At 40.7% G+C, this 15,390-nt stretch overlaps 1 protein-coding gene across 1 annotated transcript in view; it reads left to right on the plus strand.

The window, feature by feature from the left end:
* Positions 1-1,651: 1,651 nt before the first annotated feature.
* Positions 1,652-15,390, plus strand: part of LOC126016393 (uncharacterized) — a 31,616-nt gene continuing 17,877 nt past the window's right edge. The window contains 8 exon segments of the mRNA XM_049778967.1: positions 1,652-1,924; positions 2,034-2,140; positions 2,142-2,228; positions 2,230-2,345; positions 2,348-3,017; positions 3,019-3,082; positions 3,520-3,555; positions 7,694-7,893. Coding sequence (XP_049634924.1) covers positions 1,652-1,924; positions 2,034-2,140; positions 2,142-2,228; positions 2,230-2,345; positions 2,348-3,017; positions 3,019-3,082; positions 3,520-3,555; positions 7,694-7,893 — 1,553 coding nt within the window.

Genomic DNA, 15,390 nt, shown 5'->3' on the forward strand with positions numbered 1-15,390 from the left:
GGATTGTGTAATTTGTCTCTGAGTAGGTCGTTTAGGATCGGCTTTGTTTGCATAAATTCTTCAAGTTCGTTCTTGTTTGAGAATGTTTTTAGTCTGTCCTCCCATATGAATGATAGTTTTGCTGAGTATTGGACCCTAGGTTGGAAATTTCTTCCATTCAGTCATTTAAATATGTCATTCCACTGTCTTCTTGCTTGAATTATTGCGAATGGAAGATCTGGTTTGATTCTTATGTCCCTCCCTTCCTTAGTACTTGAGGTTTTTTCTCCATTATTGCTTTAAGGAGTTCCTCTTTCTCTTTTTTTGCCATTTGGATTACTATATGTCTTGGTGTTGGTTTATTAGGGTCTATTTTATTAGGGACTCTTTTCACTTCCTAGATTAGCATTGAAGTTTCTTTCCATAGGGTGCAGAAGTTCTCTGCTATTATCTCCCTGACTTGTTCTTCCCCTTTCCCTACTTTCTCCCCTTCTGGTATACCCACAATTCTTAGCTTTTTTTTCTTTTGTCCTTGTTCATTAGATACTGGACTTTTTCTTCCAGTGCTTTGCCTTTTATTTCTTTGTTGGTTTCTTGATTTTTTTTGTTTGCAGTTTTCCTTCGAGTTCTTCAATGTGCTTCTCCAACTCTGTGTTTCTGCTTGTAAGGCTTGTTACTTTGTCTTTTAATTCCTTCAATTCTTTTTTTTATGGAATCTCTCATGTTCTTTAACATTTCTTCTTTAATTTGGCTGATTCATTCATCCATAGATTTCTTATACTTGGTAGCTAGCGTTTCTTTCATTTCTTTGATCAATTCTTGCATTTCCTTCCTCATTGCTGCTTTTAGGTCACCTTCCCATGGATCTATGTGTTTTGGCGGACTTGGAAACTTTCTAGGGTTTGTCTCCGTATCTCCAGATGTTAGGGTTCTCCTTGATTTACCCATATTTCTTTGCATTTATTGGTGTGCTTTGGAGTATTGTGCCTTCTAAATTCAGTCTGTTTTGATCCTCTGTGGCATGGGAATGGGTCCCCTCCCTGAGGGTGGTTCTAGAGGGACTGTTGGGTGAGCTCGCTGAGGTTTGGCTCCTCCTGTGCTCTTTATGTGGTCCAGTTCGTTGCTTTGCCCTTTTGTTGTCAGCTAGTGCTGGTCCTCTTCTGGCCACAATGGTGGAGGGTGCTGTTGACTCTAGCTCTTTCTCCCCCCCTCTACTACCTGGAATTCAGTCTTCCTTCAGTGGGTCTGGTCAATTTCCTTCTCTTTATTCCTGTCAGCCAGTGCAGTTCTGCTCCTGGCCACAATGGTTGCGGGTGCTGTTGAGCCTAGCTCTCTGTTCCCTCCCCTATCTGGGAGTCAATGAAGCTTCGCCCTCTCGGAGTTTCCACAGAAGAAATTCCCCCAGCCATACCCACCCGGTAGCTGCCCTCAGCCCTTGGGGAGTCTCAGGTCCACTCCGGGGCTCAGGGGGCTAGGTTGCTCTAGGTTACCCAAAGGTCCAGGTGGCAGGCCCAAACTCACCCAGTCTATTGGTCCCAGCCTGTCCCAGTGGCACAGAGTGGGTCTGGCGCAGGTGACTCTGGCCGGCTATGTGCCAGAGAACTGCCCTACTCTGTCTAAGCTCAGGTCGGGTGGGTTGATCTCTGGGGACAGGAGAGTGAGGTGGCGGGTAATGGGGTCTCTGTGCATGCAGGCTGGTAAGTTGCAGAGGTCTCCATGCTCCCACGTGGAGCGGCCCCAGGGGAATGCACTCACCCTGGGCACTAGCACGGTGGGGGGGGTCATGGATGCGGGGGTCCCTATGCCCAGGTGGAGCAGCCTCAGGGCACTGCACTCACTCTGGGGACAGGCACGCAGGGCGTGGAGGTCTCCGTGTGCCCAGGTGGAGTGGCCCCAGGGCACTGCACTCACTCTGGGGACCGGCGTGGGGGTTGTGGACGCGGAGGTCTCTATGCCCAGGTGGAGTGGCCTCAGGGCACTACACTCACTCTGGGGACAGGCACGCAGGCTGGCGGGAGTGGAGGTCTCCATGCACCCACTTGGAGTGGCCCCAGGGGAATGCCTGTTACAGTATTTTTAAACACCCTCGTGTACTGCCATGCTCTCACACATTCTGTAATGCTTGTTTAGAAAGCATTCTTCAGGCATCAAATAACTTTTACATGGAGACCTTTGCGAATCCTACTCAAGTGCCCTTGCTGCAGAAGCATGAACAAGGTTGCTCCCTTGGGCATAGACTCTTTACCGGTTAGAACACCCTGAAATTGCCACCTGCCTTGAACACTATATGCAACCATTAAATGTTTACTGTTTTCTGGATAAGAAGCTGGTCTGTGGGCATTGCCTTACCATGGACCAGCATAAGGGCTGCAGAAATTGCTTCAGCATTTGAGTGATGCTCACTGGACAAACTTCAACCATCTGATTCAGAAGCTTGAAGAACAGAAATTGAATTTGGAGAGGATGGTCCAAGGGAATAAGGAAGTCGTTCTTCAGTACTTCAAGGAGCTTAGTGATGTGTTGGAACAGAAAAAAAAGCTGCTCCTAACTGCCCTTTGTGATGTCAGCAAAAGGATCTGTCAGCTATGTACGCCTCAAATCGAAAGAATGAAAGAGTTGCAAGATCAGCAGCTTGAATTAATCGCCCTGGCAACATCTCTACAGGAAGAAACTCTCCTTGAGTTTCTTGAGAAAGTGGATAATGTTCGCCAGCAGGTCCAGATGCTAAAGCAGAAACCCCTGCCCCAAATCCTGCCTGTCCTTATCCACCCACGAGCTATCCAGGTATTGAAGGAATATTGGAGCAGAACAGAAATGAAGCAAATCAAGCAACTGCTCGTTCCTGAAATAAAGATTTCTTCAAAGAGGATGCCTTATCCCCTGGTTGAGAAGAATGACAATGACAAAGAAGCTGAACTTTTTAATATTCTAAATATTGTTATTGTCACAATGATTTCAGTGATACTGTTATCAATCCTCTTTTTTAACCAGCACATAATAACCTTTTTAAATGAAATAACTTTACTGTATTTCTCTAAAGTCTATATCTGTTTACCAAATCGTATAGAACCACCTGCATGATTTAAAGAATATCATGTGTCACATTTTGTTGCAAGTCAGCCCCTGAAGAGGTTGACAGATGGAGGGATGGAGGATGAAGTCTTTCCCCTCCAGCTCGGAGCACATGTCTGCCACCCTGTCCAGCCGACAGTTCTGAGGTGAAATGGTGGGAAAACAGCTCACAGACAGTCAGGCTTGTGGAAATATTAGCTTTATTTGGTGGACAAGACTGAAGTCCAAAGACTCAGCATAAATTCCAGCCAAAAGTCTCTCGCCTTCCACAGACCCTTGTTTTTATCCCCCAGAATCAGGTACCACCCAATGGTGGGATCAGATACCACCCAATGGTGGAAGCAGAATCAGGTACCACCCTAGTGTGGGAGCAGAATGCCAGGTCACACCCTAGGGTAGGGCACAATCACCGATCAGGTTAGGGTCAGTAACATAATAATCCCCTAAAATATTTACATACACAACAACATTTTATATTTACTGAAGGAATTTACATGGAAGCCAGTATTTTGTTGAAAATTTAAACCTGACTAGTTTAAATAGTTTATTCTGTGCAACCAAGACTAAGCTGAGAAGTAGGGATAGCTAGCATAATTAGCAAACTAAACCTTATTATAGTGGCAACAAATATAAATATGTAGCTGTTAAGCTTTCTGGATCCTATTGGGTAAAAATGTGTCAAAGTTTTTCAGAAATGAGGCATCTTTTGTTTCAGCCTAAAAACTAAAACCTAGATATTGAGTGCTGATTATTCCAATTAATTGGCTTGAGTTTGACTATCTAAAGACATTGATGTGACATTTAAAGAAAGACAATGCAGCCAGCAATGTAACCTGTACTAAGCTAAGCAATTGTATAGATTGGCATCAATGTGATTTCAAGTCTTGTACTAATATTATCTTTTATCATTGTTCAGTTATATATATACATATATATACATACATACACTTAATTCTGAAAGTTCTGATGCCTTTCTTTGCATATGACTTGAAGCCTTTGAGTGTCAGAATAAGGATAATGGACTTTAAGATAAAAGTCTCAAGTGATGAGGAGGGTTTATTCACATTAAATTTGTTTCTGATCAGATATTTCTGACCCAGGTTAATGTATTCTAGAGAGATTTAAGAGTTCCTACCAATGTTTATTCTGAGCAATGTTTCTATTCCTAATAAAGATAATAATACTCTTGGGGGAAAAAAGAAAGTGGAAAACCCTCCAACACTGACACACCAGCCTAATCTTTTTAAACTTATTTTTACAGTATTTACTTATTCTCTTTTCTCTTATCTTTTGTTTTCCCCTCCTTTCTATCCTAATACTTATATCTGCCAATTACTTATCTTTTCTTTTTTCCTTTGGTTTTGGTTTTCGGGCCACACCCATTTGATGCTCAGGGGTTACTCCTGGCTAAGCGCTCAGAAATTGCCCCTGGCTTGGGGGGATCATATGAGATGCCAGGGTATCGAGCCACAGTCTCGATCTTTCCTTGGCTAGCACTTGTAAGGCAGAGCCTTACCTCTAGGCCACCTCGCTGGCCTACTTATCTTTTCTTAACTTAATTATTTCTGAAGAGCTCAGACCCAGCCCAGCTCCTTAGGGAGGGTTTGGGTGGGGCCCTGAACTTCTGGCCTCCCAGCTTCTTGAAGGATCTCTCCTTCTTGGGAGCCGGGAGTCTAGCAGGAGGGGGTTTGGCAGGCTCCCGCCATGCCGGAGGCCTTCCTAACCAGGCCTAGTGGGGGTGCGGGACTTGGGTAACCCCAGCACCCCTCTACCACCTTGCTCCAGATCTCCAGGGCTTCCCCGGGCCACATGATTGGGCAAGCTGGTGAGTTGGGCCCCTTGGTGGAGCTCGAACGTACCCTAGGCTTTCCCCCATTATCCATTCAGCTCCTTAGGGAGGGTTTGGGTGGGACCCTGAACTTCTGGCCTCCCAGCTTCTTAAAGTCAGTGGTAATCTCTGTCCAGTCTATATTTTCAAAATCACACGGGGGTGATTAATAGTACCATTAATAGTACTCACTATCATTGAATTATGTTTTTATATATGCAGAATGTCCAGTTTGTACTCTGCCCTTTTGCATACTCCTTTATAAGATCATATTTCTCTTTAACTTCCTTAACTCCTATCATCATTACTCCTCATTTACCCTTTTAACTTAAGTACTGTAGAGTCCTAAGTCACAGATTAAAGTGGTGCCCTGGAGTTAACACCCACCCAACTATTTTAAAAGGCATAAAAAGGACACTTATGTCTCTTCATCATTTTATGGGTGTTTCCTTTGACGGCTATAACTTTTGCTGAATATTTTCTCATACAGTGATGATTCCCCCCCCCATGTTTTTTGTCTTCTCTTTGTGAACTGCTCAATATGAAATTTGGTGTGAAAGAATCCCTCAGTTTAATGCTTATGTTTGAACCAAGTCATGGGTATTGTTGGAAATGTTCTTATGCCCACATATATCTGATAGCACCACGTGGCTTTATTTCTTGTTTGCTTAGGCACACTAAAATGGGAAAATACTATACATACCAATAAGTTCTTATCTAATAGAGATGGGAACACACAAATCTGGTAGTGCAATGAGACCTTACACCCTGAACATTGACATAAAGACCTGGTACAGGCCTCAGAAGAATGGGCATTCTCCATTCACCCCTGATCTAGAGAAGACATCTACAAAACATCAAAGGTTGTATATAACATCACCTGGAGGCATTCCTCTACCAGAGAAGACCCTACAGCTGCTCTGACATCGATCTACTCAAAAGAGACTTCTCTTAACACTGAGAAGATGTAACAAGAACAATGACCTGCTTACTGGACAGGGCTTGCTGTATTGTCCCTTAATGGTGAGGTTTGTCTATAACATCACCTGGAAGCAATCCTCTACCACGGAAGACCCTACCACTGCTCTGACATTGACCTGCTCAAAAGAGACTTCCTTTAACACTGAGAAGACTTAACAGCAACGACCTGCTTACAGGACAGGGCTTCCTGCATTGCCCTTTCATGGTGAGGTGAAACGAGAAGATGCTCCACATCATGACTTCAATGTAGGATATGCAGATTCCAGGATATTTAATACAGAAACATGATACCAACAACAGAGACTGTGTGAAAAGTGTGTTGGAACTACAGACAATGTCTTGGATTGGACGATAACTTGCCTGAAGCCTAGAGTTGGTCTTATGCCAGGAAACTTCAGGGGTAGGATCTCTTTGTATTTAGGCCAAGGTTATTCCTTTCCATGTCTCTCATATTTTGGTGGGCCTATGCAAACAACAATTGCCACTCTAACACCGTTTTTACTGTGCTCCTTTGACTCTAATCCTTAAAATGCACCCACTTAAAATTTGAGGTTAAATGCACCCACTTAAAATTTGAGGTTAACTTAAGCTAATATGCATGTACATGGAAATGTAAAAAATACTATGCCTCTAATGTTTAAGGAGTTACATAAGTTTTATGACTTTATATTGCCTTGTGTGCTGTTAAGAAATATTATAATGTGCTACAATCTGGGGACTTGAGGGACAAAGTAATTGTACATGGATTCTGTTTTATTTATCTTAACGTTCTTTGGCTGAAAGTTCAAAGTTAAGATATCAGCAAGGAGACTTCTTCTGAGAATTATGCTATGGCTGATTGTCCTTCCACTGTAACTTTACCTTGTCCTCTTTCTTTGCATCTTTTGTTCCCATAATTCAAAATAAAAAATTTAAAAAAAAGATTGTTTTTATAATAATTCTGTACACCCTAAAGACAGAAAAAGATTTGCCTTTCTGTTCCTTCTCTTAATAACAAGGTCCCGATGCAGCAATTTTATTGGACGATTTTGCCTCAAAGCATGTCAAATTCACCCACCATGTGTCAATATTTTGTTGATGCGGTTTTACATCCAGTTCGCAAAAGTTTTCTCCAGGTATATTTGATCCATTACATAGATGACATTTTAATCTCAGCTGAGACTCATAAAGAATTGCAAGGTATATATGAATTTGTTAATAACTGCTTCCAGAGTGCTGGGTTAACTATAGCTACAAAAAAAATCCAGACTCTGCCTCCCTTTCAACACTTGGGATTTGTACTGGAGCATACTTCATTATGCCCAGAAAGCTCTCTATTAGAAAAAAATCTAAGGGCACTTCATGGCTTTTAAAAACTTTTAGGTGATATAAATTGGGTCCGTTCATTTCTGGGGATTTCAAACTCAGAATTTAGTAACTTGTTTGGTATTTTGTAAGGTGATCCTGATTTAAATAGTCCCAAGTGTTTAACTCAAAAAGCAGAACAGGAATTAAAAAATTTTATAGTCCAGCTTAAGGAGTCCTATCTTACCAGGTTTACACCTGGAGAAAAAGTATGGTTTTTAATTTTTGCTACCCCTCTTTCTCCTCTGGGTGCTATTGCTCAAATATCAGGGCCTTTAGAATGGGTTTATTTGCATAAAAAAGCAGCCTCGCACATGTGTGCCTTATTTGGAGTTGGTAGCTTCTCTTATAATCAAGGCTAGACTAGAACAGTTTCCCTTTTAGATTTTGATCCAGATATAATAGTGTTGCCTATTCCTAAAAAGGAAATAGAAAATATACTACGTTTTAGTGAACCCCTTTAATGGTATGCCTTATCTGATTTTTCAGAGAATATTTCTTCCCATTATCCTGCTGGAAAAGTTTGGTACTTTTAAAAAAAGGATTAACTTTGTGATATCATCAATTATTCACTCCTCTCCTATAACTGATGCCCCCGTGTTTTACATTGATGGGTCAGCATCAGGAAAAGGAGGCATAACTGGTCCTTCACTGACCACAGTAGTTCATACTAACTATAAGTATGTTTAGTAAGTGGAGCTTGCTCTTTAAATCACTTATTATCATGTGTTTCAGAGCCACGTAACATAATAAGTGATTCAGCTATCATGGTAGGTCTATTTCCAGGCATAGTAACAGCTTCTTTAAATGTTTATTATCAGATTGTTCCAAGATTTGCTACAGAAATTACAAGCACTTTTACAAAGACGTTATGAGCCTATACTTATTACTCTCATTAGAGCCCATTCTGGCCTTCCAGGACCAATGACTAAAGGAAATGAAACTGCTGTTTTCCTGACTATGCCAATATTTATATCTCCTGCATGTGGTGTACCCCAAGACCCACCCATATCTGGGAGGAGTTTTGGGAACCGGATAATAGGTGTAACTACCTGCAAGACCTCCCATGTCTGGGAGGGGTCTGGAAAAGGATAGATAAACCTCTGAGCCAGGGGATTCGGCCCTTTTGCCGTTTCTCTCTTGGCCCGGCTTGGCTTCCTGGCTTTTGGATCTTTGGGCCGCATGGAGCCCAAAGGGAAGATGGCTAACAGGAGATAAGATGCAGGGCTAGCAAAATATAGCTGAATGCTTAAAAGGTTGACATAGGCCACACACCTGTGGTGGCTAGGGCATAAATAAAGATGATTCTTCCTGAAGCCTGTGTGTGAGTGATTTCACCTGGGCCTGGAACTCGCCGGCTGCATGGAGGTTGCAGAGCCACGTGGGCTGGATGGCATCCTTCACCATCCAGCCCCATCGTTAATTATTTAACACAACATCTGGCGCTCCGAACTTTGACCTGAATCCTGGACCCAAGAAACCAGCAACAATGGTAACATTTCTGCTTTTCAGTTTAATTTTGGCTCTTGTCGGGTGCACTGAGCCCAAAACCCTGGGCCACGTGCAACCATTTTTAAAAATGGCCGACACCCATCTGGGGGTTCAAAGGCCATTAAAACAAGAGAGGTGAAAGCTTGCACCACCTCTGGCCAAGGCCCAGAACTAAAACTTTGTTACAAAAACCAAAAACCTCGGCCTCTTCAAAAACTTATTAAAAGTCTAAATTGGAAACGGAGGAGAAAAAAGACTGTATTTAAAGTGGACTGATTTTCTAAAAATGACCTTTGGCTTGAATTTGGATTTCAACTTTGGAAATTTCGAACTGAACTTTTAGTTTAAATCACTTGAAACTCTGAACATCCATAAGCTGCTTCCAAAGTGCGCCCGGAGGGAAAAATAAGGCAGCGGTGAAGCCCCTCCAGCATCAGAAAAGTGGCCGAAAACTTGCTTGCAAAGTGCGCCCAAAGAAAAAAAAAAGCTGCGAAAAGCTCCAAGCGGCTGGGCTCGGCTCGGCTGGGATCTCGGCTGGGATCGGCTTGGCTGGGCTCAGCTTTGCCCGGAAAAGCGAAAAACCTGGAATCCACGCTCCAGATCACAAACCGGCAGCGGAGCCTGGAACTACGGAAGAAAGCCACGTGGTAAGATCAGCGTGGGACAAACCAACATCTGAACTTTAAAAGTTTACAAAAGCCACGTGGTGAGATCAGCGTGGGACAAATTAATCTAAACTATGGTTTTAGGTGTAGAAAATTAGTGGGTAGTAATATTTTACTCATAGTTGGTGATGGAATAAGTTTTAATTAGTTAGTGGTTAAAAAATAAAAATAAAAGGGAAGTAATTCAGTTTAGCTCATTTAAACATCTTATTTCTAACCACCTGCATCTTTGTCTTAGTCATTTTCTTTATAATTTAAATGTGTTTTGTTGTCTTTCAAAGTTAATATTTGTTATTGCAAAATGTTTTACTGTGTATTTTAATGTACTTAGCCTGTTTTTAAAATGTATGTTATGCATGTATGCTGAAGTACTTGTGTATAGAAAAAATATAGGAACAGTAAAGTTCCCCCAATATAGTTTAAAAATATAGAAACATAAAAGTTCCGAAATAGTGCTTGGTAAAAAAGCATTAATAGAATTTTAGGTTACAGGTGTAAAGTATATTTTGCAAATAATATGTTTTTGAAAAGGGCTGGTATATTAATTTTCACTTTATTACGTTGGCGCATGAAAATATTTAAAAAAGGGGGAAATGTGGTGTACCCCAAGACCCACCCATATCTGGGAGGAGTTTTGGGAACCGGATAATAGGTGTAACTACCTGCAAGACCTCCCATGTCTGGGAGGGGTCTGGAAAAGGATAGATAAACCTCTGAGCCAGGGGATTCGGCCCTTTTGCCGTTTCTCTCTTGGCCCGGCTTGGCTTCCTGGCTTTTGGATCTTTGGGCCGCATGGAGCCCAAAGGGAAGATGGCTAACAGGAGATAAGATGCAGGGCTAGCAAAATATAGCTGAATGCTTAAAAGGTTGACATAGGCCACACACCTGTGGTGGCTAGGGCATAAATAAAGATGATTCTTCCTGAAGCCTGCGTGTGAGTGATTTCACCTGGGCCTGGAACTCGCCGGCTGCATGGAGGTTGCAGAGCCACGTGGGCTGGATGGCATCCTTCACCATCCAGCCCCATCGTTAATTATTTAACACAACACCTGCAGAAGAACATGCAGCATTACATATAATTGACCATCGGCTTCATGTCAATTATATTTTATGAAGGCCAGTCAGAAAAGTAGTTAAAACATGTACCCTTCATACATGTACCCTCCATGCATCCTTGAATAAAAGAACACATGTGGCTGTAGTGAACCACCAAGAGTTACATACTAATAAATTGTGGCAATGGATATATGGTGTATATTCTAAGTACTATCTAAGTGCTATCATTTTGTATTTATCCTTCTTCTGGCTTACTTTTTTTAATATAATATTTTCTAGGTCCATCCATGTTGCTGCAAAATCCACAACTGTATAATTTCTAACTGCTATGTAGTACTCCATCATATATAAACACCACATCTTCATGATCCATTTATATGTTGTTGGGCATTGAAGTTGGTTCCAAATCTTGGCTATTGTGCTGATTGCTGCGATAAATATTGGAGTGCATACATACTTTGGGATGAATATCCTTCCAATTTTGGGATAGATATCCAGGAGTGTGATTGGTGGGTCATATGGAATCTCAATTCTGAGTTTAGTAAGCACCACCCATGCTGTTTTTCATAGGGGTTGTACCAGGAAGCTTGTCCACCAGCAAGAGTTCCTTTCTTACCACATCCCCGCCAACAAAGATTGGACCCATTGTTTTTGATGTGTGCCATCCTCACTGGTGTAAGGTGGTATCTTATTGCTGTCTTAATTTGGATTTCCCTAATGATGAGTGATGGAGAACGTGTTTTCATGTGCCTCTTGGCCACCTGTCAGTATTCCTTGGAAAAATGTCTATTCATTTCTTCTTCCCCATTTTTCTAGGGCTTTATTAGGTTTTGTGGAGCTCATTTTTTTGAGTGCTTTGTATATCCTAGATATCAACGCCTTTTATCTGATGTGCTGAGTGTGAAATTTTTTCCCATTCTGTTAACTGTCTTCTAGTTTTAGCTAGTGTTTCTTTTGTCATGCAGAAACTTTTTAGTTTGATGTAATCCCATTTATTTAGGTTTGAAGCTATTACCCTTGCCATTGGCAATCCATCATCAAAGACTTTTTTGAGGTCTAAGTCTTAAAGTGTTCTTCCTATTTTTTCCTCAGTGAACTTTATAGATTTGGGTCTGATTTCAAGGTCTTTAATCCATTTTGAGTTGATTTTTGTGTAGGGTGTGAGGTATAAATCATTCTTTAGTTTCTTACTGGTTATCCAGTTGTTCCAACACAATTTGTTGAAAAGACTGTCTTTGTTCCATTTCAGGTTCTTAGATCATTTGTCAAATATTAGTTGACCGTATATTTGGGGGTATATCTCTAGACATTCTGTTCTAACTCACTGGTCTGATATTCTGTCTTTGTTCCAGTACCATGCTGTTTTGATGACTACAGCTTTATAATAAAATCTCAGGTTAGGTAAATAAGAAACCCAGTTTCTTGTTTTTCATTATAAATTTGGCTAACCTAGGTCTTTTTTGGTTCCAGATGAACTTTATAATTGATTTTTCTAATTCCTTAAAAAATGTTGTCTGAATTTGGATGGGGATTGAGTTGAATCTATATAGCAATTTAGGTAAGATAGTCATTTTGATTCTTGATTCTTCCTACCCATGAGCAGGAGATGTTCTTCCATTTCCTTAGGTCAGTGCTTCTCAAATAGTGGGTGCGCCTCCCAGGAAGGGCGCGAGGCTCTGTAAAGGGGGGGCACATTTGACCTCGGCAAGCACTGTCATAACAAGCTAAGCCCTGTGTTTATGTTTCTGTATGTCTCTGGAGCTGAGAGTTGCTGTGTCCTGCTTCAAACCCTTTTTGAAAAGCTATGCATTGCAAAACGGCTCATTGTAGCCATTAATCCAGACATCATCTCTGATTTAAAAATCAGCTCAAATTATTTTATATATTTTTGTTTTGCAGGTTAAAGTTTTTTCTTATTTTTCTTTTTTTCTTTTGGTTTTTGGGCCACACCCGGCGTTGCTCAGGGGTTACTCCTGGCTGTCTGCTCAGAAATAGCTCCTGGCAGGCACGGGGGACCATATGGGACACTGGGATTCAAACCAACCACCTTTGGTCCTAGATCATTTGCTTGCAAGGCAAACGCCGCATCTCGCCGCTGTGCTATCTCTCCGGGCCCAAAGTTTTTTCTTAATAAAGATACTATTTACAGTTGTGCAGGGTGTGTGAAAAATGTTTTCTTCTTCCTAGGGGAGCATGACAGAAAATAATTGAGAAGCACTGCCTTAGGTCCTCTTCAATTTCTTTCTGAAGTGTTTTTGAAGCTTTCATGGTATAGGTCTTTCATTTCTCTTGTACATTGATTCCTAGACACTTGATATTTTTAGATACTATTTTAAATGGGATCGACTTCCTAATGTCTTTCTCCTCTACTTCGTTATTTGTATAGAGAAATGCTATTGTCTTTTGTATATTGATTTTGTAGCCAGCCACTTTACTATAATGGCTTATTTCTAGTTTTCCTGTGGATTCTATAGGGTTTTCTATGTATATCATCCTATCATTTGCAAAAAGAGATAGTTTGACTTCCTCTTCTCCTATCTGGATTCCCTTCTCTTGTCTGATTGCTTTTGCTAGGACTTCTAAATCTATGTGTTGAATAAGAGTGGAGAAAGTGGGCAGCCTTGCCTAGTTCCTGACCTTAATGGAAATGCTTTCAGTTTTTCATCATTAAGAATAATGTTGGCTGTGAGTTTTTTATAGATAGCTGTCACTATCTTGAGGAAGGTTCATTCCAGCCCTATTTTGTTGAGTGTTTTCATCATGAATGGGTGTTGGATTTTGTCAAATGCCTTCTCTGTATCAATTGATAGGATCATGTGGTTTTTGTCTTTCTTATTGTTGATTTGATGTATGATGTTGATTGATTTGCATATGTTGAACCATCCTTGCATCCCTGGGATGAAATCCACTTGATCATAGTATATAATATTTTTGATGTATTGTTGGATTCAGTTTGCTAAGATTTTGTTGAGGATTTTTGCAACTATATTCATTAGTGAGATTGGTCTGTAGTTTTCTTTTTTGGTGGGGTCTTTGCTGTCTTTGGAAATGAGTGGATATTTGCTTTGTAGAAGGAGTTAGGAAAAATTCCTGTCTTTTCAATGTTTTTGGAAGAGTCTGAGAATCAATGGTTGTAATTCTCAGGATGTTTGATAAAATTCATCTGTAAAACCATCTGGACCTAGCTTTTTGTTCTTGGGGATTTTCTTAATTACTGTCTCAATTTCCTTAGATGTGATTGAACTGCTTAGGCATTCTACACCCTCCTTATCAAGTCTTGGAAGATGATATTTTTCCAGAAAACTGTTGGATTTTCTAGCCTAACTGAGTACAGTTGTTCATAATACTCCCTAATGATGGCTTGTATTTCTTGGAGCTCCATTGTAATCTCTCCCCTTTCATTTGTGATCCTATTTATGCCACATTCCCACTCAGGAGAAGCACACACCAAAGTGTAGTGCTCTCCTGAAAAGGAATTATTTGCCAAAAAGGCCTGCTGAGAGCAGTCAAAATCACTTGACCCTTTGCGTGGAGGGTTTGGCAATAATTCTAAATAGTGGCTAAAACTATCTCTCTCTTTATTTTAAACCTTTATTAGAAATCAGGCCTTAGTAAATTCTTTCTAGGACAGTACTAATCCCGCCAAAAATCTCCCACTTAATAGCTCCCTGTAAATTTTTGCTACCTTGGTGCCTAAACCAAGGTTTTTCCATATACTTAGCTCAAAACAAAGTAATTTTCACTTTTCCCCTGAAACTCTGAAACATTCCTCACTCTTCCAACTTCCCTGTTAATTACAAGCTCCCTTTTCACCTTCAGCATCACCTCTTCATATGCTAATCTAGCCAGGGTCTTCCCTTTCTTTCCCCAGCCTCTTTGATGCCTAAAATTTGCATCTGCCTTCCTGCCTCTACCTTTTAAAAGCTGCCAGCTTAAAAAATAAATTTGTCTTCGTTCCTTGAATGAAGTCCCCATGCAATCTGCGTGGTTTCATTTCATTTCTACAATATATTTCCGTTATTCGCCATTCCGCGTGCCCACCTTCTCCCCCATGGAATTTTTCCCGAACTCCACGAAGGACCTGTTTGCAGGTGCTGAAGACTGCAAACAAAATTTTGGCTCACAACATATTTACTTGGGTGTTTTTCCATTTTTGGTGAGTCTTGCCAGTGGTTTGTCTATCTTGTTTATTCTTTTGAAAAACCAACTCCTGGTCTCATTAATTTTTGTATCCTTTTCTTTGTTTCTATGTTGTTTATTTCTGCTCTGTTTTTTATTATTTCTCTTCTGACTGTGTTTGGGTTCTTTTGCTGCTGTTTTTCCAGATCCTTTAGGTGCCCTTGTAGACTGTTGATTTGTCATTTTCTTCTTTTGATGCAGGCCTGTATTGCTATGAGTTTCCCTCTATTTGCTGCTTTTGCTGCGTCCCACAGATTTTGACAATTTGTTTCTTCATTGTCATTCATATCAAGAAATATTTTTATTTATTCTTTGATTTCCTCTTTGATCCAAATGTTGTTGAGTAGAATGTTGTTTGATCACCAGGTGTTGGATTTTCTCCACAGTTTCTTTTTACAGTCAATCTTGATCTGTTGCATGATCTGATAGGGTGCTTCTAATAATCCTTATATTTGTGACTTTGTGTAAATTAGATTTATATCCTAAGGCATGGTATATTCTAGAGAAGGTTTCATGTGCACTTGAGAAGAATGTGTATTCTGCTTTCTTGGGGTAGAGAGCCCTGTATACAACCATTAGACCTATTTCCTCTAATTTCTTGTTTAGGGCTCTTATGTCTTTGCCAGTTTTCTGCCTGGTGGATCTGTCTAGAGGTGATAGTGGAGTATTGAAATCTTCTACTACTATCACTTATCCTTCCATATGTTTTTCTAGGTTTGTGAGCAAATGCCTTACATATTTTGCTGGCTCTACTGTCAGTGCATGAATATTGATCAGAGTCAGTACTTCCTGGTT

This window comes from Suncus etruscus, chromosome 8 (assembly GCF_024139225.1).
Source record: "Suncus etruscus isolate mSunEtr1 chromosome 8, mSunEtr1.pri.cur, whole genome shotgun sequence".
NCBI classification, from domain to species: domain Eukaryota; kingdom Metazoa; phylum Chordata; class Mammalia; order Eulipotyphla; family Soricidae; genus Suncus; species Suncus etruscus.